At 43.2% G+C, this 20841-nt stretch overlaps 1 protein-coding gene across 1 annotated transcript in view; it reads right to left on the reverse strand.

Moving 5' to 3' along the window:
- The window catches only part of CAMSAP2 (calmodulin regulated spectrin associated protein family member 2), a 104990-nt gene that overhangs the window by 33848 nt on the left and 50301 nt on the right, over positions 1-20841 (reverse strand). Inside the window, exons 3-4 of the mRNA XM_061187273.1 lie at positions 15141-15302; positions 5699-5782 (exon numbers count right to left, since the gene is read on the reverse strand). Of these exons, the coding sequence (XP_061043256.1) occupies positions 5699-5782; positions 15141-15302 (246 nt within the window). The remainder of the gene's footprint in view (positions 1-5698; positions 5783-15140; positions 15303-20841) is intronic.

A 20841-nucleotide genomic window follows, 5' to 3' on the forward strand; every position in this document is an offset into this window, starting at 1 on the left:
GGGTGTTCCAAAGAATATAATTTTATGTCTTTGAGAAGATGAATATACAATAAGCCCATAATTTCAGATAATATGAGAATAATTTGTAACTGTTTATCTTTGTATTTCCTAGCACAGTTTTTTGGCAGCCCTAAATAAATATTTGTTGAAGTGAACCAAACTAAATGGGGTCTGAGTTAAAATTCATGTTCAACTTCTATGCAGAAAGTTTTTCCTACAGAAATTAATAGTAAAAATAACATTATTTGGAAAAATAATATAAATGAGGTATTTTCAAGAACTTCAAAAATCAGAAAAATGTCATCTCAAGAATCAGAAAAATACCAGCTTCCCACAAGGAGATAATATTTCCAATAAATTTTTCTTACTGCATCAGGAAGAATAACCCTAATAATTTTTTTGCATGTATTTGAAGCTCTCATTTAACCAAAAGTTTTTGGCAGCTGCAGTTATAATAGCCATAAAAAGTGCAAGAGCAGGAAGCCCCTGTGAATGCGTCAGGGTTCCCAATGAATAACGGAAATTTCAAAAACAGGAGTTTTCTTGTTTTTGAGACTAGGAGAATCCATAACACAGAAACTGATGATAATAAGAAATTACTATGGATTATACAAAACAGGAGATGAGACTCTCGTGGTTCAAATTAGTCCGCATTTCTTGCAAAATATTCAATACTTGAACGTTTTACTAATTCAGACAACTCTGAAAGAGCTCCCAATGGCTGCAGCTGGAAGAACTGAGCAACAAGTCAATACCACAGGCTGGATTGTAACCCAAAGTATACAATACATACATAGGCGTCCACGGCTTGTAACCCCAAGTACAGAGCACATACACACCAATCCATACTGATACCAATAAACGGCTGAAGGATATAAATAAATGGAGAAAGTACAAATCCCCCTTACAGAAGAATTCCAGATAGTATATATACTCTTCCCTTCAGGGAGGGAGCTTAACTTCCCTCTCCTGGAACGTGGGGTGGACTTAGTGACCCACTTCCAAAGAAAAGAGCATCAGAGGGGGAAATAGAAACTTCACAATGAAGGAGACCACTTCAACCAAGTGATCAAGGTGGACACCATCAGTGACAAATAGTGTTCATGTCACGTGCTCCCTGATGTGATGTGATGAGATGTGAAGCCACCTCTGCGATGTTCTTCTCAAAAGGCCCACGGGCCCAATCTCATCACAGGACACAGGAGACACACCCCAATTCAGGGACACTGGTAAAACACCTGGTCAGTACACAAACTGGTGTAATCTAAATAAAGTCTGTAGTTTAGTCAACGATAATGCACCAATGTTATTTTCCTGGTGTTGCCAAATGGGCCACGATTCCATAAGATGTTAACATTGGGGGAAACTGGATGAAGCTGTACCATCTTTGGAACGTCTCTGTAAATCTAAAATTATTCCACAATAAAGTTGATTTCAAAAATAAATACACACGGGCTTCCCTGGTGGCGCAGTGGTTGAGACTCTGCCTGCCAATGCAGGGGACGCGGGTTCGAGCCCTGGTCTGGGAAGATCCCACATGCCGCGGAGCAACTGGGCCCGTGAGCCACAACTACTGAGCCTGCGCGTCTGGAGCCTGTGCTCCGCAACAAGAGAGGTCGCGATAGTGAGAGGCCCGCGCACCGCGATGAAGAGTGGCCCCCACTTGCCGCAACTAGAGAAAGCCCTCGCACAGAAACGAAGACCCAACACAGCCATAAATAAATAAATAAATAAATAAAAATTTAAATAAATAAATAAATAAATAAATAAATACACACGAAATTAGGTGAAGGTGGTCAAAAGGCACAAACTTCCAGTTACAAGATCGTAAGTACCAGGATGTGATGTGCAGTGTGCTGCCAACACTGCTGCCTGTTATACAGGAAAGCTGCTGAGGGGGTAAATCCCAAGGGTTCTCATCACACAGGAAAGCTGCTGAGGGGGTAAACCCCAAGGGTTCTCATCACACAGGAAAGCTGCTGAGGGGGTAAATCCCAAGGGTTCTCATCACACAGGAAAGCTGCTGAGGGGGTAAATCCCAAGGGTTCTCATCACACAGGAAAGCTGCTGAGGGGTAAATCCCAAGGGTTCTCATCACATAGGAAAGCTGCTGAGGGGGTAAATCCCAAGGGTTCTCATCGCAACGAACAAATATGTTTTTCTATTTCTTTAATGCGGTATCTATACGAGATGACGAATGGTCACTAAACCTATTGTGGTCATCATTTCATCATGTATGTAAGTCAAATCATTATGGGGCACACCCTAAATTTACACAGGGCTGTATGTCAATTAGATCGCAATAAAACTAGGAATGAACGAATCAATGAACAAATGAATAATGATGGACAGAAACAGATGATAACCCATTAAATAAAATAAGAATCCATCAGTTCATACAGATAATAAAGAGATGATAGGTAGATTGATAAATAGATGAGGTCAGATGTGCTTATAATAGAATCCTAACTAATAAACGTAGAAGAGATGATAAAGTTAGAGAATTGCCATTTTGTAACCACCATAGTAAAAAGTAACTGAAGTAGGTATCATCAATAAATGCTAAATCTAGGAGGTGGGGAAACACTGAAGAGGAACAGGATATTTACAGTCTCAAAGTACCCTCCTCTCAAATTACTTATTACGAAAGGAAAAATAATAACCATGCAGTCAAAAAACCCAAACAATATCTTACCAACTGATCAAAATTAGTATCACCTAGTAGGGGCAAATGGATATCACATGCCTCTGGATACAATACTGTGAAAAGGACACACTTTACATAGTATTCTAGGCTAAAAAAAGCACAACTTAATCTAACTATGAGGAAATATCAGAAGAACTGAAATTGAGGGATAGTCTATGAAAATGACCTGTATTCTTAAAAAATGTCAAGGTCACGAATGAAAAAGAAAAGCTGAGGACTGTTCCTGTTTAAAGAAGATGAGAGATACAACAACTAAATACCTTACATGACCCTGGCCTAGAAAAATATATAAAGTTCAATTGGGATGACTGACAAAACTGGAACATAGGCTGTGAGTCTGATCAAAGCACTTTATTGACATTACGTTACCTATCCTGCGGTTGTGTAAATGAATAGCTTTCTTCCTAGGAAATACACATTGAAATATTAAGGGGTGAAGGGGTATGATACATGCAACCTTCTTTCAAATGCTTCAGAAAAATTTACACATATATACGTCTGTGTGTGCAACATGTAATGCACAGAGCACACAAAATGTTACACTGATGAATCTGGGTATAGAACATATAAGGGTTCTTTGAACTATCCTTGCAACTTTCTGTTAAATCAGAAATATTTCAAAATAAATGTTCTTAACAAGTTATATTAAATCCATACCAATCCAAATCTTTGTAGGGTCTTGTATCCAAACGCACAAGACTATTGGTCTATAAAGCTGCTGAAGAAATCTAATTTTTATAGTACTCTTAGGCGAAGATTAAAATCACGGTACTAGGATATCTAACTAATATATAAGTTTCTTCAGACCAAATCATCTTTATAAAATATTGCTTGGAGAAAAAAAAGTTATGGTACCATCTCTGAATTTTAAAAATGTTTAAATATATACATAAATGTGAAAGTTTATAATGAAGAATTTTGTTTTTACAAGAATGTAAATCAAGAATAAAATGATGATAATTTCTAGCCAAACCAAATAGTTCAAATGCCAAAAATCTCACTGTTGGGTAACAGAGCAAGACTTCATAACCTACTCTGTGCTTGGCAGTGTGTTCTTCATGGGGACCCCTGTGCTTTACAGACTATGTGACATGAACACTTACTTCCACAAAGATTTTAACAATGAGAAAAAGGATAAAATTCATTTGAAAATGAAGGTATTGAATCTAAAACATGGCACAGATGAACTTATCTATGAAACAGAAAGAGACTCACAGACATAGAGAACAGACTTGTGGTTGCCAAGGAGGAGGGGAGATGGGGGAGGAAAGGACTGGGAGTTTGCAATTAGCAGATGCAAACTACTGCATATGGGATGGATAAACAACAAGGTCGCACTGTACAGCACAGGGAACTATACTCAATATCCTGGGATAAACCGTATGGAAAAGAGTATGAATAAGAACGCATATATGTGTATAACTGAGTCGCTCTGCTGTACAGCAGAAATTAACACAACATTGTAAATCAACTATACTTCAATAAAAAAGTAAATGAAAAAAGATAATAATAAAAGAGGAAAAAAAAGAAAATGAAGGCATAAATGCTGTGTTTGTGCTAAAATAAAAATGTGTACTAACCCAAATATTTAAGTGAAGCACACTCATTCATTCATTTACTCAATCACTCACTCAGCAAATCCTGGTTGTGAGGTTAGTATGTACAATTCCATGGGCCAAGTGCCGTGAAAAAGTCAGAGTGACATGATCCAGTAGTGTCTGGATACCATAGTTTGTTTTTCTTAAAGGTCACTTAATCTGCAGTTGTTTGGAACACAAATAGCATTTTTTTCCATAGAAACAAGGTTTACTGGATCCTATGTCAGCATATAAAACCCCCATTTAGTTCATAATGTGTATGCAAAACTACAGAATTAAATCATACATATAATAAACGAGGTTTCCATGGAAATCCTGTAACTTAGGACGATGCTGAACCTTATTCCTGATTAGAGCCAGGAGCAAAATGGGGGGCGGGGGGGAGCAGGATTAAATCCATCTCCAAGGCGAGGGTTTCTACTACTAAAGGGAGGGAAAGAGCAAGGGGGGAAACTGGAAGGAAAGGGCTGGGGGACTCGAGGGACAAGGCGGGGGCGGAGCTGGGGGAAGCCGGGAAGCGGGTGCAGATCTCCACTGGGGAAGGTGGTCAACAAAGACAAGAACCAAGCCCAGGGAAACCACTGTGATCCCAAGCACCAGACTCAGACAGAAGTGTAGGTGGTCTCCGCACAACTTGCCTGGCGAAGCTGGGGATGCACAAACCAGCTTTTTCCCTTTCCCTCCTCTGGTCTCCTCTCTTACAGAGTATCAGTGACTAGCAGCATTCGCCCAAAATGAACAGAAGTGCTGTATAATAATGAAGATACTTAAAATAACCCGGATGGAAAATAAAGTCTCTGCATAAGATAATTTCTTATACCTCAATTCAAATGCTAGACAACATGTTTAAAGGACTCTCATTATAATATATTTTAAAAGATGCAGGAAATATACTTTAGGTCTTAGTATATAACAAACACAAACACACAAGTGTTGGGAGAAAAAAAACTCTAAAAGCCTGTTCAAGAAGTTTAAAGAATTAATCCGTGTTAATGTTTCTTCTTCCTTCACAAAATAACCGTACGTACAACTTATAATTCCTGGAATGTAATTTTAGAGGCTGGTCTTACTACAAGTCATTATAAGGCTGATACACTGAAAACTGTTTTCCTGTTTCATATATTTTACCAAACAAAGGCAAACCCATTATTTTTTGCCAAAAGAATGTCAGAAGCTGAGCTCTAGTCATTAACAATTTTTCCTAAACACCGTCATCCAACTAACCTTCATTTTGCACTGCTACTTACGTGGTATTTATGGAAAGGCTTTCTAGGGTACAGTTAAGACCACCAAAAAATAATTTGATGAACACACAATTAACGCTTCCCCAAACAGCACACACATATGAACACAGGGTCTCACAGAGGCACCTTTTTTTCTTAGGAACATGTACCTTTTGACCTCCTGAAGCTTCCACTGTGTGGTGGTCTTTCAATTTCTGTTCTTGTTCCATTATGTCTTTCAAATGTTCATTTACCTTAAAATATAAAAACATTAATTTGAATATATAGTCAAATATAACAGTAAAATAACATGTACCTTAAAAGGCCTGTGTTCAGATCTCTGATGTCAAATACCAGTACCACGCAAATGAACAGAAATTCATTTTCTCAACCAGAAAAAAGTATCTTACAGGTGTTTTGTTTGAAATTCTAAAATTCATGACTTTACCAAATACTTGTTGAGTACCTAGTACATGTCAGGTACTAGTTGGAGTGCTAGGGGGAAAAAAGGTACTTGATAACTTCTGTTTTAATGCTTGGGAAACAATAAAACTTTTTTCAGTAAAAAGTTTACAATCTCTTTTAGGACTACTAAGTGAAAATTATTTTCCTCAAAAACACTCTGAATCAAATTCTTTTTTTTTTTTAAATGTCTTCCTTGTCTTTTATTCTTTTCTTTAAAATAAATTTATTTATTTTTTTATTTTTGGCTGCGTTGGATCTTTGTTGCTGCACGTGGGCTTTCTCTAGTTGCGGCGAGCAGGGGCTACTCTTCATTGCAGTGCGCAGGCTTCTCATTGCGGTGGCTTCTCTTGTTGCGGAGCACGGGCTCTAAGCGCCCAGGCTTCAGTAGTTGTGGCACGCAGCCTCAGTACTTGTGGCTCACGGGCTCTAGAGTGCAGGCTCAGTAGCTGTGGCGCACGGGCTTAGTTGCTCTGCGGCATGTGCGATCTTCCCGGATCAGGGCTCGAACCCGTGTCCCCTGCATTGGCAGGCGGATTCTTAACCACTGCGCCACCAGGGAAGCCCTGAATCAAATTCTTAGGCTGTGATCTCATAGGCATGTCCCTGGATCATGAGTGGGTTTTAGTGTGGTCATAAGGCCACAGTTAAATTACATGAAAAACTTTTGCATATGGGAACTTCTTAGGGAGAAGGTCTGATTTATCTATCAGATTGTTCAAACAGCCCATAATTCAAGATGATTAAGAAACAATCTGTCTAGTGCAAAAGTATTTATTCAGAATAGTTTACACAATTTTGGATTCTGAGTTACTGATTTTAAGGTCAGTCCAGTAATAATAAGCAAATGTTCAAGTTAATTAATAACGGCGTTCTGGAAAATCTGAATGGTATTATCAACCACTGTAACTCTAAACTAAATCAATAATTTTCTAACCTCTTCTGTTGCTTAAAATTCAGTTCAGTGCCTAAGAAAAAAAGACTGAAGCATTTGAATTTATGATAAATTTAACTAACAGTTACGATACTCTCCGAGGCATTAGAAGGAATTTAACCAACACACAGATTCATCTTGGTTTGTACTGCCAAGTAGGCTGCCGTGCTCTAAGATCTCAGGGCACCGACTTGGCGGTGTAAAACACTCTTCCGAAGAGACAGCAGAAGCAGAAGCGACCCGGCTCTGACTCAAAACCCCCACTCACAAGCCATGACCTTAATAATTTCCTGATACCTGAGCCTTCGCTGCCAGCTGGAATAAAACCTACTTCACAAGAGGTTTGGAGACTATGGCTCTAAGACGGTCCCCAATGATCCCCTTGAGTGTGGGCAGGGCCTATAATTTGCTCCTACCCAACAGAATACAGCTAAGGGGATGGGATACCACTTTGGCGCTTACGTCTTGCACACTAAGCCCCACTCTCTCCTGCTGGCTTTGAGGAAGCACGCAGCCATCCCTCGAGCTGCCCTACGGAGAGGCCTGCGTGGTAAGGAGCTGGGGACAGCCTCCAGCCAGCAAGGAACTGAGGCTCTCCGTCCAACTGCTGGACCTAAGCCCTGCCAACAACCACGTGGGCTTGGAGTGGACCCTCCACACCCAAACTTTCCAATAAGACCCCAAGCCTGGGCAACACCTTGACCCAACCTTGTGACAGACCCTGAAGATGGAGCATGCAGGTAAGCAAGGTCTGGATCCCTGACCCACAGAAACTGGTAACACTGAGATGATTATAATAAGTAAGTAAATAACTGAGCTAACAGAAGTTTTAAGCAGTTAAGTTTGTGGTAATTATTACAGCAAAACAACTAATACAGAGAATAAAAGAGATAATGTATAAAATGTACCAAGTAAAGTGCATAATACAGAGCACAGACCCCATAAATAGAAACTACTGCCATTACTTAGAAACAGTACACCCCAATGTAATTCCAGATAGTTAAATGTCTGTAAGGGCTTTAACAAATCCTACTCAAAATACTTTAAGTTGATGTAATGGCATAAATCATCCAAAATACCAAACTCATGATTATAAGAAAATTTTACATGTTGATAATTCATTAACTTTCATAATAGGGAAACTACACGAAAAGGACAAGACATGGTCACTTCAAGTTATTTAACCTACCTGGGTACACAAGACAGATAAATGAGATAATTAGCTTAGTAATTCTTAAGCCAGTTCCCAGATGCTGGTTAGAAAGTTCTAGCACTAAAGTTGAGTCATGACATTCTTTGTGCAACTCAGGGATAAAAGTTAAAGATGTGTGTGTATCAGAGAGCCCATCGTGACCTGGAGGCAGTTCACCACTGGAACAAGCGCTGAGGACCAGTGAACTAGAGAACATACAACAAACAGCTGGCACTGGCATATGAATTAAAAATAAATGTGCTAAAACGTCATATGCATTTTTAAATATCCATTAATTTAAAAATGTACACTAGCTTTTATTTAATCTTTTTCATTTAAAAATACAAAATAGTCATGTGTATCCTTGCCTTGATGTAAGTCTAAAGTCAGTCAGTATTTGTTCCTTCCTCCTGAATAATACAAAAACCTTAGAAAGGCTTTAATTCAAATCTCCTCCTCTCATCCCTCATGTTACTTTAACCTAGCAACATAGTTCTTCCTTTTTAAGGGCCTCAGAATTAGGCACGATGATGATTTTTTAATAACACTTGCTTAGATTTACCCATGTTGCAAACCAACTCCCCTTTTTATCATTGCTTCCTACACCCCACCTTTTCCTCTAGGTTCCACTTCTTTCTTCCTGAAGTACAACCTTTCAGTACTTCTTTCTGCAAAGGTCTGAATGATAAACGACCTCTGTCTGAACAAATCTCGATTACAACTTTAGTCCTGGGCAAAAGTACAGAACTCTAGGTTCATCGTTATTTTTCTTCGGCACTTTGATGATTTTGCTGCACTGTCTTCTGGCTCAACTATTACTGCTGAGATGTCTACTATCACGTTCCTTTGAGAGAGGAACTGTCTTTTATCTTTGGATTCTGCAGTTTCATTGCTATATATGTAGGCGTGGATTTATTTTAATTTATCCTGCTTCAAATTCACGATGGTTCTTGAATTTGAACGTCTATGCCTTTCATCTATTGTAAAACATTTTCATCCATTGTCTCTTCAATTATACTCTCCCCAGCCTACCCCCTCCCTGTTAACTCCTTTTGGAATTCGAATCAGGCCTCTAGGCAAGTCTGTTAACCTCAATGTCATATATTCCATCTCATCTCTCTGGGCTGATTCTGGGTAATTTCTTCTCGTTAATTAACTCCCCTCTTCAACTATGTCTAATCTTCTGTTTAATCTTTTTATTTCAATGACTAAAATTTTCAATTTCTAAAGTTATATTTTATTCTTTTTCCAATATACCCTCCACACTGCCTTATTCTTTCCTATGGCTTTTATTCCGTGTTTTATTTTCAGCCACTCAAGCATTTATTTTTGTCTTTTCAGACTGTTCTGCTCTCTGCAGCTCTCGGCGTGTGGGCCTTGTTTGTCAGGTTTGCTGACTCTCCCGTGTACATGACGGCATCTTCATCATTTCCTAAACGCTGGTTGTTGGTACTTTTGCATCTGCGAGAAGAGTATCCCTCCCCCACTGCTGGGGACTCTCACGCTTTGGGTGTAGAAGTGACCTTCAGAGCAACTTTTCCTCTGCTGGTCTGCCAGGTGCCAAGAAGATACCACTGGCCTGGCCCTGGGCTTTCTGGTCACCTGTTGCCCCCCACCCCATGCTCAGTCCAGGAGGCGTCCTCCCCAGACCTGGAGGGAGACGCAAAGTCAGCCCACGACGACCCGACAGGCGGCGTCTTCTCACCAGGGGGTGGTTTAGGTGTGGGCCTTAGAACCGCTCTCCTGGGGGAGACCTTCTGGGGGAAGGTTCCTCTGCTAATAGCAGCGTCCAGAAGACCCTACTCTCATCTTTGCCGGACACTGTTATGACTGCACGTGTAAGACCTCTGGAATCACCGCAGCCATCGTAAAAACCACGCATGGAAGTAGCCCCGTGGCAAAGCTGGAACCCCTGCATTCCTGATGACACTAACACCGACACGGCCCACCTCCAGGTGGCACTTAAGAGCAAAGACGTCGCGGCTGGTGTGCTCGTTTCTACCGAGGGCGCGAGCTCTTGGTGGGTCTACACAGAGGTCACGGTTCCAACTTCCCGTAGCCGGCAAAACCCACGGCCTCATCTGGCATCTAGCGACTCTCAAGCCCCGGCAGAGGCTCAACGGCCCCTGAGAGGCCACCAAAGCCTGCAGCCCCGCTTTGTTTCTGGCACCCGACAGTTTCCTTTTCTGTCTCTGATGCTCAGCTCTGTAGCATAAACCTTTCCAACTGCATTTTATCAAACACGTCCAGGAGTTTGTAACAGGAAGGGCTACCACTGAATCTGACGCGCTGCCAAAATAACTAAAATGTTCTGTCCTGGCAACATGTGTTACAAGGCCTCATAACGTCCACGCATCTTGAAGCATTCTGACGGATTTACCAATTATGGGGGGTAGGGGTTGACAGCGCCCAAGCCTGGGAAAGTTTATAACTTTTTCTGGGTTTTTGGTTTGGTCCTGTTTCTTAGCATTTTCTTTTCTTTTCTTTTTTTTTTTTTTTTAAGTTAAAAAAGAAACCCTTTCGAATTCAATATCAAGTAGTTGTAACTGATCTGTCAGTTTGGAAATATCTTCATGATTTTTTTAAAAGTCCTTATCTGATTCTCTCCGAAAAGCAAACTGGTCACACGTGAACATCCTGAAGCCCTATTCCTTCACTTCCTCATCCACACAGTCAACAGCTATTTACTGAACGCCGGACGTTATATTAAGAGGCTAGGGACACACGGTGCATAAATACAGTCTAGTCCCTACCCTCACGGAACAAGGCAGACAGAACAAAAAAGGAAAAAAGGGTAAAAAGCTCCCCCCGAACAAAAGCAATCTGTAAGGAGTGGTACAAATCAATAAAGAGGTGAGTAGAAAATCACGGGAGTGGGGAGACCTATCTTAGCAGGGACGCTGTCCCAGAGGCAGCCTCTGAAGCTGCAGCCATGACACAGAGAGGAAGATGAAACACAGGCAAAGGCCCTGTGGTGGGAAAACCTGGTGTGTTTGAGGGAGTGAAAGAACAGTAAGGCTGGAGCCTGGTGAGCCCAAGGGAGGCTACAGATGGAACTAGAGAGAGGTAGGGCCAAGTAACAGAAGGTTCCTGTATTCATAACTCTTGTGTACCCCGCCTGACTTAGCCATTACAATCTTGTCCTCTGTGATCTTGCTTTTCTTAAGTTTAAACTCATTTACAGTCAACAATGCTGATAACTATTCTAGCCATGTAATTCCCATTTTTCCTTTTTAATTAATTCATTTATTTATTTTTGGCTGTGTTGGGTCTTCGTTTCTGTGCGAGGGCTTTCGCCAGTTGCGGCAAGCGGGGGCCACTCTTCATCGCGGTGCGCGGGCCTCTCACTATCGTGGCCTCTCTTGTTGTGGAGCACAGGCTCCGGACGCGCAGGCTCAGTAGTTGTGGCTCACGGGCCTAGCTGCTCCGCAGCATGTGGGATCTTCCCAGACCAGGGCCCGAACCCGTGTCCCCTGCATTGGCAGGCAGATTCTCAACCATTTTTCTATGGTAGCTTTTTTTTTTTTTTTTAAATACTTGTATTATCCAGAAGAAAAGGCAACTAGGTCAGGATGAGCCAAAATAAGAGCCAGAAGAAGCAGTACATACTCCAGTGGAGAGCGGAGGGTGATGTCACAACCAGAGAATAGACGCCGACGCCGGGGCTGGTGGAACAAGCGAGAAAAAGCTACTCTGAGCTACTCCGAGGTGCAGGTTCAATCAACTGGTTCCAATCCTGATCTGAAAACTGAAGAGGGTGGACATGGCTGCCTAAAGGTGTTGGACGTTCCTAATTAGGTGATCTCCTTATCTTTCCGTAGACTCCCAAAGTTCTACAGTGCCGAGCCTGATGCTGCGGCTGAAACTCTCTCTTCCATGTACTGAACACCATCGCTTTGCCAAATACTGCACCAGTCCGGTCACTAGCACTAAAAAAGGAAAGACGGGCACAGGACTCGTCCTCATATCGATTATTCTAGTTTGTTTAAATGATTAAACTCTGAAAAGTGCTATAAAGGAAACAGAGCATCACAGTAGAAAATAAGACGTGCCAGGTGCCTACTTTAGACAGGCTGTGAGGAGAAAGCGCCAGCCAAGCTGAGAAATGATAGCGCAGAGGCGCTGAGCTGCACAAAAAGCTGGGCGATGGGCTGCCCAGGAACGGGAAACATCGCGTCCAAAGGCCCAGAGGTGAGCCCCACAGCTGGGATGAAGGGAGGGAGGGGAGAAGAGGAACAGTGGTCCTGACCTAGGACGGAGGTGCACACAGGGGTCGGGCTGGATGGTACTTTGTCGGCACTGGTACACTTGACATGTTCAGTGTAAAATGTGAACTCAACATGATCCGAGTGGCCTGAAAAGCAACATTCTGGGGGTCCGGGTTCTGGTCCTGCTGGAGCGGCAGGTGTCACCCGGAGCTTCCCAGGGACACTGAGGAGAGCCCTGGACGAGACAGCAGGGCCGGGAGGGTCGGCCACTGAAGGAGGAGCACGCCGGGTGCAGTCCGTCTGCGTGGCTCTGCCCTCAACCCGCACGAGGCTGAGCCGCTGGGCTCAAGCAGGAAGCTGCAGCCTCGCGGGCTTGAGGAACAAAGGGGGCAGTCATCGGCGTGGCTGGGTACCAAGGAGGAGGGGCAGCCTGGCAGGAAGGACTCGTGAACGGAGGAGACCCCAGTCTACACAGAAGCTGCCACAGATCCTTGGCTGGCCTGCACTGTGCTGGCAGGAAAGGGCCCCGGAGCCCAGGCAGGGGACAACTGCTGGCAGCCCGGCAGGGAGGTGGTGTGGCGCTCGGGCTTGGAAAACGCCCGGGCGGTCCGCTGAGGCTTCACAAGGCTCACATGTGACTTCGAGATGCGGACAGAAAAGCAGTCACCGGATTTGTCCAAATGGGAGCCTACAGTGACCTCAGCAGCGACTTCAGGGTGGGAGTGGGGGAGGGGATGGAGAGGTTCTGTGTACAGAGAAACAGGGTCCGATTTGGACGGGGAAGCTTTGTTTACCAGGCTGGGAGACACCAGAGCAGTCTTATTCTTACGAGGACGATCCGACAGGGAGGGAGTCAGGCGACGGAGGAGCGTTGAGTGTGGCCCACCGACCAGTGCTGGGAGCATTGCCCGGAGCTTCGCAGAAACGCAGACTCTCCACCCCAGCCCAGACCTACAAGCTCCCAGGAGATTCTTATACACATTAAAGCGTGAGAAAAACTGAAGCTGAGGACCAGTGGCCATGAAGAAGGGAAGAGAGAGGAGTTCTAGAGCAATAAGTAAGGGGGACTGGCCTTTGACAGGAAGGGGACACTCTCCACTGTGAGCGCAGCAAAGAAAGACAACGATGCTGATGAGGAAAGGTCTACAGATTCGGCAGCAAGAAGAGGGACTTCCCACCGGATGGCTTCCCACCTCTACGCTACGAGACAAGCACTCGTGACGTCCGCAGCTGACAGCGATGGGGGAAGGGCTGGGGAAGGTCCGAGGAGCAGAGGAGGACTGGCGGTCATGCTGAAGTGCGGGAAAGGGACCTGCGCGGGGACACGCCTGTCGGGCTGGCAGTGAGTGCGGCGTGTCCGTCTGAAGCTGGTGCTCAGGAATGCACACTAGCCTCCCCGAGTGAATTCCTCCAGCAGTGTTAACCTCATAGGTACGTCTACGGGATAAGGTGGTAACTGGGCTCAGCTGGGGTTTTATCAGATGAGCACAAGGGAAGGAGAAGGATGCAGAACTGACCGTCCAGGCAAGACTCTAAGTTCAGAAAGGAGAAATGTGAAGTCAAGTGAGACCGGGAGAATTAAAGGGCTCGGTGGTTTGGAACTCACGATAAAGGTGAACATTTTTAATAGTGGGGGTGTGAGAGTGAGGGAAAAGAATTAATCAAGAACGGGAGGTCTGCGGTGGGTCGTGAAGGCCACGTGGTTTCTGATGATGAGTGGGTCCAGGATAGGACCGTGATCCCTACAGCTAACGAGTGGAGGGCAGAGTGCCACACGGGCCTTTGACACTGACGCCGATATTACGGACCACGATGGCAGATGCAGGAGTCTTCACACCTGGCTTCTTGTTACAAGCTCCATGCAAGCATTCAAGGGAGGACACCTGAAGATGTAACTTCTTTTAAATCCGTTCAGGTCTTGCTCACAGATAAGGTTTAATTTTCTCTGGGGTCACAGTTGTAAACGAAAGAGAATCAAGAGGAATTAACTATTCAAATTGGTAAAGGGAGCGATAAATTGACAATTCAAGCATCTTCAGAGCACAAATAACTAATCACACAGTTCTATAAAAATTTCCAAGAGGAGGAATCTACAATCTATATAGTCTTATGCAAGTCAGTCAAGCAAACCTAAAAATCATCTAGTTGGAAATGAGAAACTTATTTCATTCCTGGATGCAAAAAATACTTACTGAGCACTCACAGCGTATAGTTCCTACTTGGAGTGCTCTGAAGTTTGTAATAATCTGATGTGAACTAGATTAATCATTAAATGTAACTACAGATATTGTGGAATACATAAAATCTATTTCCATCATTTTAACAGTATATATATATTTTTAAGTCTAAAGGGAATGGGAAATTTCAAGTAAGATCGCACAACTTTAGTTTTCACTTTGATTTAAAACAAAAAGAGTAATGGAATCTGTCTTAGTCCGTTCAGGCTGCTACAACAAAAATACCACAGGCTGGGTGGTCTGTAAGCAACAGAAATGTATTTCTCAGAGTTCTGGAGGCTGGGAAGTCCGAGATCAAGGCGCCAGCAGACTGTGTCTGGTGGGCCTGCTTTGTCACACGGCAGAAGGGGCGAGGGAGCTCTCTGGGGTCTCTTTATAAAGACAGTGGCACAGGTCCCACGCCTGAGGGCCAGGCCCTCACGACCTAACCACCTCCTAACACCGCCACATTGGGGCTTATGATTTCAACATATGAACTGGGGGGCAGGGGGACACAAACATTCAGTGTGGGGCAGAGTGGGGATGTATGATGTTTTCTGGTTCTGAGACTTTTTTTTACCCGAGGGAGCACATCCCTACCTTATTTATCCAGTACATGACGGCATCCTCGATGTCATAGGGCAGATCTGTGGCTTGGAAGAAAGCCGAGTACTGCTGAGCACACGCGGCCACCTTCTCCACGCTGACCATCTCCACGGTGTAAGCCATCATGAGGGTGTCCATCATGGCCAGGTGAGCACTCTGGAAACACAAACCGCGAACAACCGTTAGAAACGGCTGCTTATATATGTTTACATAGTAACCATATTTCCTAACAAACAGGAGCAGAACTAAAGGCTGTGGAAGACAAGCCTTGATAAGAAAGCACAAATGGTACAGGCCAGAGGTGAGCTAACGGAACCCAACTAATTTATCACTCAGATGCTTACTGGGGATCTATGCTCAAGACACTCATTATCTTCTACTCAAAGGATGCTCCTTTTCCTGCTTTTCCTGCCTTTGACAATGTCGCAATCATTGGCTCGGCAATACAGCTTCCAACTTCAGAGCAGTCTCTGAGTAAGTGCCCTCCTCACTCCTCTCCTCCACATGGTAGAAATGTACGCCACATGGTAGAAATGTACGCCACATGGTAGAAATGTACACACGCTACTTGTAAGCTGTCTCTCAAGGCTACCCTCCTAGTCTGGTGGCCTCCGCTCCCATTCAGACACCACCACGTCTCACCCCTGAACAAGGCAAAAATCCTGATTTTCCTGGCTCCAACTTCTTCCTCATCCTCTTCATCCAGCACAGGACTTCTAGTCTTTCCTTTGTTGCTGTTTTTTGGGAGGGGTGGTCTCAAACAGAAACAGTTATATGGGGGGAGAGCGGGTTTCTTAACATTTCCCAACATTACAAAGTATCTAAAGTTGAAAGTACCCTCTCCCCCTCCTATTTCCCAAGCAGTGTCTACGGTTTGGTACGTATTCTTACCAAAAATGTAATTGTGGTAAGAATTTACACTGCTTCCTATTCTTTGGCATCACAAACAACGCTACAACCTTGTGTTTCTCCAGGGACGATTCTCCACCGTGGGGCTACTGGGCCCGAGAGCAACCGCATGCTAAGTTTTGATGAATAATCACTTATCTGCTCTCTAGAAAGGCTGCAGCAACTTTCATATCCCCCAAGAATGTTAGCAAGGGTGCTTGTTTCCCCACACTGTTTGCCAACAGTAGATATCATTTACTTTTTATCATCTGTATCAGTCTGAAGGTTAAAAACCCCACTCTTGTTCAGACTTTGCATTTCTCTGATTGAGGATGGGCATCTTTTGTATGTTTGGCAATTATTTGTATTTTTTCCTTGGAAAACTGCCTGCTCATATCTTTGGCCTATTTTTCTCTTAGGTATATTCACCTTTCTTTCTTTATTTCTTGATTTGTAAGGGCTCATTATTTATTAGGTACATTAGCTCTGTACCATTCAGGTAGCAAATACTTTTTCCTAGCCTGTCTTTGGACTTTCAACTTTATTCGAAATGTATTATGCTGCAGAGGAGTTCTAAGTATTTACTCGGTAAAATCTGTCAATCTTAATGTTCTCCTTTACGACTTTGGAATTTCTCCCAAGTTTACAAAAGGCTCCCCGCACACCCCCAAGTATACAGAAATAGTATCCTCTACTTTTTCTATTATTGATACTTTAAATCCACGTGGAATTTATTTTTGAAGATGTTATCAACTAGGGACTAGTTATTTTTCCAAATCAGAGACGTCATCATATCATGCTCCCGTAAAGTCTACCTCATCTTCTATATAATAAAGTCTAAGGCCCCTCCCTATCAATCCAGTTTTACAACCTGCACTTCCTTCCCCCAATCTACATTCCATTTAGAACAGCCTCGGAAGAGTGTTTGCTGTTCCCCCAACCTGTGGCCAGGCTTCAAACTCCCATGCCCTCACCTGCTGTCGCCTCCTCACATTGCAGACTAAGTCCTGTTGTTGGTCTGCCTGTCACCCTCTTTCCGATCCCCTTTCCCATCAAAATGGATCATTCTTCCTACAGAGTGAGTATACTATTTATACTTGCATGAAATTCTTTTTTTCTTTCAGTCTTATTACGATGTAACTGAAATACCACACCGTGTAAGTTTAAGACTGGACATACAGATATTGTGAAATGATGACCACAACAGGTTTAGGGACACGTGCACTGAATTCTGACTTAATTATCTGAAGCCGGGCACGGGAAACAGTATCTGCAAGAAGCTCCCCGGGTGAGGCTCATGAGCAGCTGGCTGAGGACCACAGACTGTCTTCCTGCAGGACAGGCACCACCATCCCCCTGGTGAGACGGTGAGACCCCAAGGGCAAGGGCACTGTCTGAGCATCTTCGCCCTCCCTACACCTCACACAGTACCTGACAGCGAGCAAGGGCTAAAGGAAGGAAAGGAGCTGGTCTACTGCTCACTGTAAAGAGGGAAGAGCTAGCTTGACTCTGGAGGCTGAGGAAGTGGGTCCTGACTTGGAGGTGGTGGACCAGCGTACTGGAAACTTAGCAGTGTTTACAGGAAGGCAGGTGCTCTGTCTGAAGCAGAATGCCTGATAATGGCGATCAGAAAACCAACGGTGACTCCAGGTGCTGTGCTGAGGGCCTTATTAACATACTAGCTCTTCCATTTCAAACCTTTTCTGAAGTAAGGCTGGAGATAATATACATTTGCTATAACCTTTAAAGCTCTGCAGGAAGCATCATTTGTGTTTTTAATGGGAGGAAGCCGAAGCTCCAAAAATTAAATAGTTTGTCCAAACCTATGTGCTCCTCCTACTGTGTCATGCAGTTGGCAGAAGCTAAGCCACGTATCAACAGTTAGGCAAGAAATATGTTCTGGAAATGATAAATAGACATCATATGCAAGAAAGAAAAATAAGCATAATTATTTGAACCTCAAGTCATGTTTTCACATTCTCCCTCTTTTTCAGGCGGCTACCGTCCAGAGACCCCAATTCCTTCTTCAGACTCAGAGTGGACACGGTATCAACCGCAGCGCGCCCTTTCACTCAGGTGATTTCTGTGTCCTCGCTATTCACTTGAGCCCTAGGGAGCGGGGTCCTGTCTTTCTCATCTTTGTTCCCAGCACAAGGTTTTGAGGGGAAAGTCTGAGTCATTAGTATTTACAGCATTACAAAGCATTAACTCTTTTGAACAAAAATGTGGGAAAACATCTCAAGAGCTGTAAAACCATTCACCTCCTCTTCACTAAGGCTCTTTCTCTTGGCAATTTATTCTACAGATACAATTTGAGAGAGAAAAAGGAGCTGTATGAATGAAACTGACCATTGCAGAATTGTATGTAACCAGAAAGGAAACAATGTTACAAGCATAACGAGCAATTTATGCCATCCTAAGCTACTTAACAACAGGGGAAAACGTGCACAAAACAATATTGAGTAGAAAAAACGATGCCATACTATAACAACGCTCAAAATAAATATACACATATAAATGGGCAGACATAAGTGTATGTACCTATATATCTTGAATATATATATGTATAATATATATATGAAACAGGAAGGGAAAAGGAATGAATAAAAATAAAACTTACTTAGAAATGACCTTGTTATAATATGCAAAAAATACATATAAAATCTATAGTTTACTTCAAAAATTAGGATAGTAAACACTAAGTATAATTAGTAATACATTTTCAGAACAAAGCTCATCTCACTGATTACTTCACTTCCTAAATTTAAAAACAGATTAAAAACAATTCCACTACTGTGTTTACAGATATTTCCATAAGATATTCACCCACTTTTAAACTAAGAACCTTCAAATTTTATTATTATTTTTTTTTACCCCTTAACTTTATGAGGTAGAAGTAAATTTAAAAATTATGTATAACAGAAACTATATACATAGTGAATCTAGAAAGCATTGACAGTGAAAAATAAGCTGTAGGCTACAATCAATTTGGAATGATTTATGTCTCTAAATAAAATACACGCATTTAATTTTTTACCCAAAGCATTAAGGTCAGAATAATGATAACGGCAGCTAGCACTGAGTGTCACGCTCCAGGCGATGTTCCCCGCATTTGTATCAACTCACTTGATAACACAGCACTGTGAGATGCACTGTTATTAAACCTATTTTACAGAGGAGAGAACGGAGCCACCTGTCCGAGGTTACAGAGCCAGGAGGCGTGCCGGGGTGTGACCTGAAGCCTGGCGCAGAGCTTACACGGCCCACCAGCGGCCTGCAGACCCCAGGGCTGGGCGCCCGGTGGCAGCGCAGAGCCCGCCATCCAAGGGCAGCAGCGGAAAGGCTAGTTAGGAAGGAAACGCAGGAAGGTTTCCTGCATTTCAGTGAAAAAGGCAAAGGACCAGGAGGCCCGGGAACTCACTGAGGCCGCTATTAGCTTCTAGATCTGGGTTACAGGTTACAGTTTTGTTATCTCTGACCAGTGGAGTCCAGACAAAAATGATTTACATTTAGGTATCAGACATGAAGGTTAAGGCTATTAAATAAAGAAGAGCATTGCAGTGTTGTAGGTAAGAAGGCTATTAATGAACCTCACAGATTAATAATATCCAAGTTCTACTATTTCATGGCTTTTTTATTCTTTTATCAGATGTAGGACTAAGAAAATATTTCCTAAACTGAACTCAGGCCTGTGGCGCAGTGGCCAGTGCACCAACTGTGTCCAAGCCCTCCTAGAGGGACACGGGAGGGAACAGACTTAACAGACCGCCATGAACAGGAAGAATGGGAATTATTCTGCTAAAATGGCACACAACAGCATATACACATCACACTATAGTTTGTCAAAGTTAATTCCGATTCAGAAAATAATATTTTACACATCGTTTATTTATATAAACAAGTTCACCATAATTTTCATTTATCCTTCATTTACGTGGAGATACAAGGAAAACAGCACTTAAAGCCCTACTGAGATACCACTTCCCACCAGGAAGGGTATAATTAAAAAGTCAGATAATAACAACCATTGGCGAGGATGTGGAGAAATGGGAGCCCTTGTGCCCTGATGGTGGGAGTGTTAAATAGTGCAGCCACTGTGCAAGAGTCTGGCAGTTTCTCAAAGAGTCTGCCCCAGCAGCTCTGCTTTTAGGTTTATTATACCCAAGAGAAACGAAAACGTGTCCACACAAAATCTGTACACAAATATTCAGAGTAGCATTATTTGTAATAGCCAAAAAGGTGGAAACAACCCAAACGTCCATCAACTGATGACTGGATAAGCAAAAATGATATAGCCATGATTTTTTTTTTAAATAAATTTATTTATTTTTTGGCTGCATTGGGTTTTCGTTGCTGTGCGCGGGCTTTCTCTAGCTGCACTGAGCGGGGGCTACTCTTTGTCGCGGTGCGCTGGCTTCTCATTGCAGTGGCTTCTCTTGTTGTGGAGCACAGGCTCTAGGCGTGCGTGCTTCAGTAGTTGTGGCACATGGGCTCAGTAGTTGTGGCTCGCGGGCTCTAGAGCACAGGCTCGGTAGTTGTGGCACACGGGCTTAGTTGCTCCGCGGCACATGGGATCTTCCCGGACCAGGGCTCGAACCCGTGTCCCCTGCATTGGCAGGCGGATTCTTAACCACTGCGCCACCAGGGAAGTCCCCTAGCCATGATATTCTGAATGGAATATAATTCGGCAATAAAACGGAACAAAGACTGACATAGGCCACAACATGTGTGAACCTGGTAAACAGTGTTTTCTAAAATGGATTGTGGCAACGCTTACACAACTCTGAATACACCAAAACCATTGCAC

The sequence above is a fragment of the Eubalaena glacialis genome, chromosome 3, assembly GCF_028564815.1.
Source record: "Eubalaena glacialis isolate mEubGla1 chromosome 3, mEubGla1.1.hap2.+ XY, whole genome shotgun sequence".
Lineage (NCBI taxonomy): Eukaryota > Metazoa > Chordata > Mammalia > Artiodactyla > Balaenidae > Eubalaena > Eubalaena glacialis.